This window comes from Platichthys flesus, chromosome 3 (genome assembly GCF_949316205.1).
Source record: "Platichthys flesus chromosome 3, fPlaFle2.1, whole genome shotgun sequence".
In the NCBI taxonomy this organism is placed as follows: domain Eukaryota; kingdom Metazoa; phylum Chordata; class Actinopteri; order Pleuronectiformes; family Pleuronectidae; genus Platichthys; species Platichthys flesus.
The window spans coordinates 10,137,963-10,149,108 of record NC_084947.1 but is presented as its reverse complement, the minus strand read 5'-3'; the positions used below and the strand labels follow the sequence as shown (position 1 = coordinate 10,149,108).

The following is an 11,146-nucleotide window of genomic DNA, read 5'->3' as shown; positions in this document are numbered from 1 at the left end:
CATCTTGCAACTTGGCAAGAGCACTCAGACAGACTCTCTTTCTGTCACTCACGGCTAGGAGACCGCTGCTGACAAACAAAGGTCTAGTAAAAAAAAAAGTTAAGCTAAGGAAATTACATTTGACACCGTTTGTATCTTTGAGACTGAGAGGAGCAGATTTCATTACGGTCCCTTTAAAAAAAACGATTGGAACGGCAGGGCCAGCTCCTTTCTTTGTTTACTGAAGACATTCTGTTTTAAGATCAGAGGATGAACATGAGACAAGAACAAAGAATTGACGTGCGACAACAGAGATGCATCAGAGCTCCCCGTGCTCAGATGAATGACGTTAAAAAAAAGTTAGTTTTTTAATGTTAGATTAAGTAAAACATGTAGTATTTGGTTGCACAAGATGCCCTGACATGCAATAACTTCATCAAGTGTGGAACTAGCTGACTCCACCAAACTGGTCCATCCTTTTACCTCTTTCCGTCCTTGATGGTTTCAGGCAGTTGCTCCCTTCAGTCTAAAATCTCTCTTGTTTTGTGTTGGGAGTTTAGCTTGGGTCACTGTCTCGATGGATTTCTTTGCTGTTGAGCATCTGCACCTCAACTTCTCCTCCTTTAGTCTTCTTAGAATAGTGGATCGTGATACCTTGCAGAGGTCAGCTGGTGATGCCACTGACAGCTGCTGTACTGTCTCAACAGTTAGATTCTGTTACTAGTCTGTTACTCTGTGCATCAGTTGTTTAATTTCCAGGACCTAATTGCTATTAGGATGCATTGGCAATCCCCAATATTTGTGCATTGGTTCTCATTGATTTTCACTTCAGCTTTAAATTGGTATAATTTCGTACCATAGAAGAAAAATGTTTGCTCATTGGAAACATGGGAGGCTGAAACCTGCAAGTGAATTGCTATAACACATCTAGAAAGAAATGATAGAAAATGAAAGCTTGGATGCTCTTGTCTCAAATTCATTCTGTTTTTCATTACCACAAATATCTTCAGTGGATAACAAAAACAAAGGATCTAGCTGTACCAGCAGGTGGAGGAGTGTTGGACAGCATACCCAGTATACCCACCAGGTCTCCAGTACCACTGGGATACAGGCCCCGTTTCAGACGTGATATATCAACATCTGTGCTGAGAGATCTGATCCCAAGGGGACTGAGTTGAATTCACCTTTTCACATCTGCTATTAAAATAAGAGAAAACTCTGACAACATCACTAATCAGTGTTTTCACATGCCCGCACATCTGCTCCAGATCCTCTCAGTGACAGACAGTGTTACCAACTCAGTGACACTCAAAATATGATCAGCTCCATCCAAAGAAAGAGAAGCACTTGTGCATGTTGCTTATTTTCAGTGAAACATTTTGACTAACTGTTGGTTATTTTAATAGTCCAAGAGGATGTTGAGCGTCTCCATTAGCTCGACTTGTGTCTGATTTTTGATCTCTTGTTTTAGGGCTGTGAATTATACCACATGGAGAAATGAGCCTGATTCCAGCGAGCTGGCAGCGAGTGTTTGTGGGTGTAATCTCACTAACTTCAGCCGAGAGAGAATTTTGCAGCTGTGTACCAAAAGTGAGCGACTGCCTGCTGCGCTGACTGAAAATGTGTCTGCCTTGAGCTATTTAATAGGCTTTTGGTAATGCATTACAATAATAAGGTTCTCTTTGCAAGGTTGGGGGGAGAGGGATAGAATGGTGTGCTCCGAGAGAGAGTGAGAGAGAGAGAGCGAGAGCGAGAGCGAGAGCGAGAGAGAGAGAGAGAGACAATGGCAAATAGACAAGAGATGTGAAGAGAAAGAGGAGGAGAGAGCAAGAGAAATATAAGGGATAAAGCTAACTGGATCCTACACAATCACACTGATTTACAGAGAGAGATGACTATGACAAACACACACACACACACAACCCTTTCACTCAAGGCTTGCAGACATAAGGGAAGCGTGCCTGTCACAGCACACTAAGCCAACAGCCAGCAGCGACAGTCTGACTGAGTGGTCTGGCAGCACTTCAAAAAATGTTATTGATTTGTCTAGAAGTCAAGCTGTGGTGAGAAAAGTACAAAACTCGACCAGCTCACCTCTGATGCGACTGCTAATCCCCCACGCTCCTGTATAAACACTTGATACATATGAATATGGAGCCAGATATAAAATATATAAGGTTATTCATTCATTTGTACTTTGTTGACAGTTCAGGGTCCAGGTCTGTCGTTAGAGTGTTGATGTCCCTATAAAATATGCCTTGAAATGACATCTTGGCACAGGGAGGTGTGCAGGTTACATTGAATAATGTGTAACTTACAAACTGGACAGGTTCTACACAGAAGACAAATTATGAGTATATGCAGAGTGAAGTTAATCGAGGACTAAAGACTGTTCACCTTTGGGCAACAGATCTTAATAAAATCTGTCGTGCTGTTTTCGGTCAAATGAGAAACCCATGGAAACTGAATCTAATGCGGATGCTAATTAAATGAACTCCACATCTTGGACTGGTCACAGCTCCCTTGATTTGAGCCGCAGAGAAATGGTTCTCATATCGTTTTGAAGCTCCTGCCAGCTCCATTTTTATCAAATAAACACCAGCGCTTTGTGGGAAACGAAGAAGCCAAATGAGCCACGTCTTCCTCAAGACACAAAGGTCAAAATACTGTCTAGTAAATATGCATCTAGATTACAAACAGTATAGATGCAGATACAGAGAAATGACTGCAGTCCATAGCAACATAATACAGTTGAATTTAGAAAACAAGAACTGTATCAAATACACGACTTACACCAATCTTCTTAATTGTAGAAACATTTGCCTATTGATCATAAATGAAGAGGCCTAACACAACCTCAGAGCAAATAATCAGGATGAGCAATTTCCACCAAAAGAACCAGCAGGAGCTGGACCGTGTCTTACAGCAGACATCTTGAATCCAACAGGAGAATCAGACGTAGTTCATCACAGTAGTTGGTGGAGCTGTGGTTGTCATGTAAACAACCGGATTACCACCATTGCTATTTTTTTTTTTCCTGCAGTGACAAGTGAATGTATCTGCAGTGGAAACAAAAACAGTAAAAGCACCTTATATTATTATCACAGCACCTTATATTATTATCACAGTGGCTTTATATTCCGGGTCGGTGAAGGTGTTGCCTGCAGGGACTCAACCAGACAGAAGAAGTGTTTGTCTCACCTGGAGTCTGAAAAAAAACAAGAGTCCAGTTTCAGTGCACAGCTTTACTTCTAAATAACTCACTTAAGATTTTCATTTATTTTATCCAAATCGCTTTATCTGATACATTTGTATAAACATTACAAACACACATTTTGCCAGTACAAGATTAACTCAAACATAAAACACAAAAATATATAAATAAATAGGAAATAGATATTTCAATATTGGCTCCAGAGCTGCACCTCCTCTCGGAGCAACCCTCAAAACGGATGAGCAGATTGATAATGGATGAATAAATATATCAATTTGAAAAAAACTGTCAAATTTTCAAATATCACGAATATCTGATGCGTTATTATCTGCTCTAACTAACAAATCAAGCAATTTTGATAAAATAGACTTCTTGGATACTATGTGTAAGTGTGTGTGTGTGTGTCAGGCAGACATAAAATCACCAACACTAGTAGAGTGAGTCCAGAATTTAGGAGTATGCAGAGGTCCTCGCCAAGGGGTAAAAAGTCAAGGCTTCATCCTACACACACACACACACACGCTTTTGTGCACAAACTCATTTGCACCTAATTGATTTTCTAAACTTAATGGCCTCTGCCACATGAGAACTCAGAGGCTAAATGTCAAATGAGGTAAAACTCACTTGTCTGTACCTCTCCGCTGTGAACAACCTTTTAAAGTCCACTTGAACGTTGAAGCGGAAAGAAAAGTTTTTCTCTTTTCAAGCGATGGCCCCAAAGATTCTTTACTCTGAGCTTAATTCTAATCTTCTTTCACTCTTTGATTTCCTTCATGCTTTTCTTTACAGATTTGTGAAGCCAAATCTACGCAGCCTGAGAGACGGAGCCGACGTTATATTCAGCATCGCAGGCTCTTTTTTTAAAGTGACAGCAGAATCCATCGTTCTCTCGGCTTCAATACGTCCCAGTTATCTCATACACACACCTTGTTTCAGGAGGAAAAGTCTGACGTTAGAAATGGAAAAATCCAAACTCACAATCTCCACAAGTTATTTTCATCTATTTTATTTGTATTAAATATTAACAATGAGCAGACAGTGGACAGGAATCTTTTGATAGGACATTTCTCATGTGAACAAACAACTGTGAGAGTGACAAAAACAATCTCAGACAGAAACTGAGGAGAAATACTTTGGGTGAACACACAATTTTTTTTTGGACCATAAATAAACCCATCAGACATTTTTTTGTTCGGGATGGATTATCCCTAATGAATATGTGAGCTGGTTATGAGCTTATCGCTGGTCAGGGGCTCACAGTATGAATCTATACCCAACAGTTTCATATACTTAGACGCAGAAGAAAAAGAACATCTTTAATAGATTATCAATCATCATAATTCTGGCACAGTTCGGCAAAAGTTGGGAAAGTCAAGTCTTTCAAAGTCATAGTGCAAAGGCTGGATTTTAAGGGGGACGGGCACAGCGGGATAAAATCAAGGGGACTCGGAGTCAACTGGCCTTTACATGTAAATTTAGCATGGGAACTGAGTTCAACATTAGTGTCTTTCAGTTTAACACATTTGTTTGTGATGTGTAACTACAGCCTGAGACGCTTTGGTAATAGCCCAGACCTCCGACTGCATTTAACATTAATCAATGAAAAACATATCCTAAACCTTTCTTTGCAAGTTTTAATCTCTTAAGTGCCAAACGAACAATGTATGTCAACCCTAATTACTCAGTGTCAACATCAACATTATCAATTAGTTATGTACAGTTATACAATTCATTTCTTATTACAGAAAAAAAAAATCTTAGTTACAGTAAGCACATAAAAAACAGTAGAGTATTGGTGATTCATTAAAATTATAGTAATATCATCAGAATTTGTTATATAATTTCCACCATGATTATTATCCTGACAACTAGCTTCATTAGTTAGTGCCAAGATGCTTTTAGGAAACTTGTCTATGTCCAAAATATAAATAAGGCAGAAACAATAAATAACAGTGAATGTACAACACGTGGCTCAGTAAACACAAGAGCTGAGGTTTGTTGACCCCTGTTTTCCCAGCAGTGAAATTCAATATCGTTCCACTGCAACGGTTACAAAGGGAAACACGTCTCAGAAAGACGACAGCTCCCACATCGGATCTGCCTTTTCAGAAGAGGCCTTTTCCTCTCATGATATCTGACAGTAGCCGAAGCAAACACGGCAGAGAAATAAAATGTGCGCGAGCAGTGCAAACAGAGCCGAGCGCTCCCTTAAGACATTTCACCTGCGACACAGGCATTGATGAAGGATAGAAATAGATTATCTTTAGAGGTCGGCCAGTGGAACACGAACTGTTCCCTCCACCTGTAAACAAAGCTAAAACCTGAAACATGCTTCTGCGTTTTCACGGGCCCGTAAGCGCAAGAGCCCTTCCGGGTCCCTTACGTGCTTATGTATCCCTCCTTACGTGCTGACGGGTGTCGACCCCCTTTTCTAAAATTTACGGCAAAGCTCCGCAAGCTCACTCAGCCCGCAAGGCTGTGATTGGTCTGCTCTACATCCCTTCTGGAGCTGCATTTCCGGTTTCATGCCCCATAATACCGTCAGAAATCACGGAAGATTTAGAAGAACGAATATGGACCAAATAGAAGAGCACTTGGCAGAAGATATCCGATAGTATGATCACTTGTATAACCTGTCACTGACTGGCGGATTTGTCCGCCAGAAAAAGGCTACGAGAAGCCGCAGTGGCTATGTAAATAAACAATCGACGAAGAAGAAAGAAGGCGTCTCTAAGGTCGTCTCGACAAAAAGCATTACTCCGCCTAGTGTTCTGGCGCGAAATTGCTTTGTAAGACGCGCAACGGTTGGGGAAGCATGAATGAAAACGAGTCTTGCACCACAGCGGCGTGAAAAGACGCAGTCGCAGTCTCAGAAGCATGTTTCAGGCTTAACAGGGGGTATTTAGTTCACATTACAGCGGCTGCTCTGAGGCCAGGTCCTCGGGAGCCACATCGCTGCCGGCCCTCTACTCGACCAGGGAGCTCATTTCATTCAGCAGGTGTAAAATTACTCTCTAATTAGAAAACTGGAGTGGGAATCGGCGGCGCTGCTGGTCCCAGCGCCCGGGACCGAGAGCTGCTCCAGCAGAGTCTGTGACGGACACCGACTATATGAGAATACTGGCTCTGGGTGTAAGTAGGCTAAGCAGGGGAGAGAGACGGAGGGAAGGAGAGACCTGGGACACGATGCAGGGGGGAAGCAGGATGACAGGCTGAAAATAAGCAAAAGAACAAAAGTGAGTTTGAATGCAGCAAAGAAAGATGCTGGGGAGACAGGAGGGAAATGAACAGGTAGAGATGAAAGGAGGATAGAGGTGGAATCAAATTGAGGTGGAGAAAAAATAAGGACAAAAAGAGAAAGGGTGAAGAAAAAGACAAGATGGAGACTGAGTAGCTTTCACCAGTGGGATCAGGGCCGGCTTCCTCAGGGCTTTTCTTCACCTCTACCAGCTCCTCACCTCATGAGGTGTGCTTTACAACACACACTCGCCCCCCCACCACTCACAGTTTATTCAACTCCCCCACAGCCAGACAAGGTCAACAGCTTCTTCCAAACCTAACATTCTGTGTGGATGCCGGAAGCAGTGAACGTCTGGCCTGCCTCCGGCAGCAGGGCAGGACCCCACCTCCCGCTGAGCATTATCAGGTTTGACCAAAAGCCAGTGGGTGAAAGAAAGGAGAGTTTGACGGTTTACACAGTTCAGCAGCGTGTGTACACTCACCAATCACTGTATAGGGAACACCTATACACCTTATGCGATAATGCAATTGGCCAATCGTGTGGCACCATGAAGTACAATGTATGCAATCATGCAGGTACAGGTCAGGAGCTTTAGATCGATCAGGTCAGAGGGAAATGGGATGATCGTTTGAGTATTTCTAAAACTGTTGATCGAGTTTACTTGGAATTTTGCAGGAAACAGAAACAGTCCTGTCTTCAGAAACAGCCTTGTTAATGAGAGTTCAGAGGAGAAAGGCCAGTCTGGTTGGAGCTGACAGAGCTGGAGTTACTCAGAGAATCATCTCAGAATGAACAAGTGAAACCTCAAGGGGGACGGGCTACAACGCTCTGTTGGGTCCATCTGCCCTCAGCCAAGAAATCGGCACTAGGCACAGTCTCGCCAACACAGTTGAGCTGAAGAGCAGAACATGTCCCCTTTACTGATAAATCTCAATTTCTGCAGAATTTGGCGTGAAGCAAGGATCCGAGGACCCAGCCTGCCTCTTTTCAACCGTCAGGCTGGTGGTGCTGGTGGTGGCAGTGCTGAAATACTGAGGGGGGGGAATATTTTCTTGGCACCCTCTTCATACCAATCAATCCTAGTTTGAAAGCCCCAGCCTGGCAACTGGGTGTTGGTGCTGACCACAAGCATTCATTTATGACCACAATTTAGCCGCTTCTAATGGCTACTTCTAGCTTGATGATGCACAACTTCACAGAGCAGGTTGTCTCACACTCTTTTCAAAATGCAGACAATCAGGTAATTTAATCACCTCCAGGATCAATATGTCTGGATTAGACAGAACACCTTTGGCATGCGGTTGAGCAGGAGAATGGCAAATCCGCAGGAATGACGTGATGCAACATGAGCCAGAATCTCAAAGGAGTGTTTCCAACATCTTGTGGCAAAAGACGGCAATATCCGACATTAGCATGGTGCGGCTTATGAAGTGATTGGTGAGTGTATATTCATTGCTCAGACTGAGAAGGTCCTGGTGGATTTTGCTCACTTGTTAAATTGTGAAACATCTAACGTGAATGAAGTTGTACGACTCAGCAGGTCATGGCAGTTACAGTCTATGTAAATCTTACTCGAAAGATATGGGTCCCACTGTCCAGAACAACATTTCCGCCTTACTTGACCAAACACCATCTCGTTAGGTCAGTTTTCAAAAAGACAAACCAACACATCTGAGATCAGGAGGACAAAAGAAGATCCTATAGGGACTGGGTATCAGTGAAAATATATGGGATATATTATAAAATCGCGGCTTCAGATTTATTTTCTTCCGATCATTCGATCGAGATCAGTTTTCTGTCGTCTTTCTTCACCAAACAGAATCAGATTCCTCGCAATTATAACTTGATGATGTCAAATCTGTGAAGGAAATATAACTCCATGATTTGAGACACATTTGTTCCCTCTGTATTCCTAAAAATTGGTATTGACATTTAACAAAGCACAGGTGTGTATCTCTGTTCGATACCCAGCCCTAAAAGAAAAGTTAGAAGAGCTTCCTTCCAAACCCGGCACACACACACACACACATGTACATTTTGGAAAACATACACAATGCTGGTTGTTTCAAATCCTTTTTTCCTTCACACAATTGTGTTTTGATCTTGTTCGCCAAGTCTGCAGGGATAATAATTCAGAATAATGTTGTAATCATAGGAGTGAATTGATAATTTTGTACCGTACTATTCTAACATTGCAAACACATAATAATTATTGTATATAATGGGGGCAACATTGCTTTCTTTAAAAACAGTGGTCCAGTTCCTCTGAGAGAGCATGTGATCTCTTAGTTATGTGGGATCGACAAATTCTCAAAGCACATTTCTTCGAGGTCGTAGCATGTTCGATTCCCTTCTTGAAACACTGAGGTGAGAGTTGATACTGAAACATTATCAAAATACCCCAGCCCCCGGTGTTGTTGCAGTAGAAAAGGCCCTCCTGTATTTCCCTTACATTTATAAAAGCATGCAGTAAGACGGTAGTGGATGCAGATGACTTCGTAGTGGACATTAAGGAATGTGGAGTGGATCTGACGTGGGGTTTTGGCCAGGTGAGAATAAATCCTTACAAGCACACGCTACGGTCATTTCCCATAGTTCCTTAAGCAGCTCATGGTTTAAACTGTTAAAAATGATTAACATCAATTAAAAAATAAATCTCATCAACAAAAGCACAAACAAAAAGAAACCTCACGTGTCTGTCCTGGTTTGAAAACCCTGTTTGTACAGATTGTGAAGCAGAGATATCAGTGGAGATATCTGCCTGAGAGTGTAAGTGTGTGTCTCTGTGGAAGGGTTGTGAGTCTCTGGGCTGCACTTTGTGTGTCTGTGGGCGTAAGCACATCTAAATTGTCAGCATGACACTACGTGGGAGTTCTGATAGACGGGTGAGTGCCTTTTTCACACTCGCACCTGCGAATGATCGTGTGTTTAAGCGAGCAGGCCTACGAACAAAATGTCAGCGAAGGGTTTTATGAGCAAAGTGAAGAGAAACATTTGGGACTATAACTATGTGGTGTTCATGTGTCGCAGAAACGGTGACAGTGAAATTCAAGAGACTTGTTCCGAAGGAGCAGCGGTGTTTCTCTAAAGTCACACATTTTGTCACTTGAGTCAATAATATGGCTGCTTATGGTTGAGGGGGGAGAGCGTAAAGGTTTGAGTCCTCTCAACTGTCTCGCTGTGTCAGAGCTTGCAGCTCGGCAGTGTGTAGGGAATGCTGAAGGAAGACATTTTTACGACTGTAGCTATGCAGGGACAGAGGGCCTCGAGGTGGCTGTCCTAAACGACCCGTAAATGCGGTGGACAAGGAGGACGAAGAGGAGGCGGAGGAAGGTGTGGGAGGGGGAGGGGAGGCCTGGTCGGACGACGAGATGCTCGGCGAGGGGCTTCCCCTGCCCGCGAGGCTGTGGAGGCTCGAGGAGGCGCTGGCCATGACTGCGCGGGGAATATGGCTGGGGGGGTAGTGCTCTCCTCCTGCTCTCCTCACTCCACCTGACAGACTCACTCCTCCTCCTCCTCCTCCTCCTCCTACAGTTAGGGACTCAGAAGAGGAGGACACCCCCTCTGGCATCCTGGAGGATAGACATGGAATCACTGTGAGATTAGCGGCCGCCGGTCCGGAGCCCGGGCATTGATTTGGATTGGGCCCCGGGTGTGACACTAGGAGCTGAGCTGGAGTACAAGGTGAGGCTAGGGCTGACACAGCGGTGGTGGCGAGGGACAGGCTGGAGGAGCCTGTAGCCAGATTTGATGCTGGGTGACGGGCTGAAGACTGTGCCAGTGCCCCATGGCAGTGGCGCTCTTCCCTGGCAGTGTGTCGCTCTGAGGCAGGAGGGTGGCCGTGCAGAGGTGGATGGTGATGGAGGACGTGCTGGTTACACAGGTCCCCTGCGAGTGCTGCCCCCACAACCCGCACTACCCTTCGGTCCCTTGGGGCCAGACTGCTGCTGCTGCCTAGTCCTGACCACCGGCCTGGATGATTGGTCTAAGAGGGAGAGAGAGAGATAAAGACAGATGTTAAAGAGACTTTCCTCTGCACTTCTGCCGGTGTCTCTGTGAGTGTGTGACGTGTACCTGCTGTTTTTCAAGAATAAATCACTAAGCATGTCCCGGGGGAAACACTCGGGAGAGAGACAGGAGGACACAGACAGGCTGAGAGAAATAGAGAGACGGGCAGCATGAGCAAAGTTGTGTGTTCACTATAGACTGTTAATTGGGTGACATTTGGAGAATGATCTCTCTGGGCTCCTGCAGCTTGTTCTAATTGATTCTAAACCAACCGGAACCCAGCTCACTGAAGAACACACACACAGACACACACAGGCGCACGCAAACACACACACACACACACACACACACACACACGCACACGCCAATTAGGAGACAAACAGGACAAGGTAACATCTGCATGTATGGAGATGTGCACTCAAAGTATGCAAAATCCCCCCTCAAAAAGAAATGGGATCTCACTCTCTCCATCTCTCCCCCTCTCTTGCTCGCTCCCTCCCTCCCACACACAGACATACACACACACATACACACACACACACACACAAACAAGCTATGGGGAGGATGGCACATAAAGCTCGATGGCAGAAACAAGAGCCACCTGTTCTCTTTCACACTCCACTGCACCCCCTTATGCAACATATCTCATCACTGTCCCCCTTTGCTCTCTCTCTCCCCATCTCTCCCTCTAACTGCCTTTCTCA

The 11,146-nt window shown here is 44.2% G+C and overlaps 1 protein-coding gene across 1 annotated transcript in view; it reads right to left on the bottom strand.

The window, feature by feature from the left end:
• Positions 1–4,189: 4,189 nt before the first annotated feature.
• The window catches only part of ccser1 (coiled-coil serine-rich protein 1), a 112,261-nt gene continuing 105,304 nt past the window's right edge, over positions 4,190–11,146 (bottom strand). Inside the window, exon 11 of the mRNA XM_062381811.1 lies at positions 4,190–10,419. Within this exon, the coding sequence (XP_062237795.1) occupies positions 9,601–10,419 (819 nt within the window). The 3' untranslated portion in view covers positions 4,190–9,600. The remainder of the gene's footprint in view (positions 10,420–11,146) is intronic.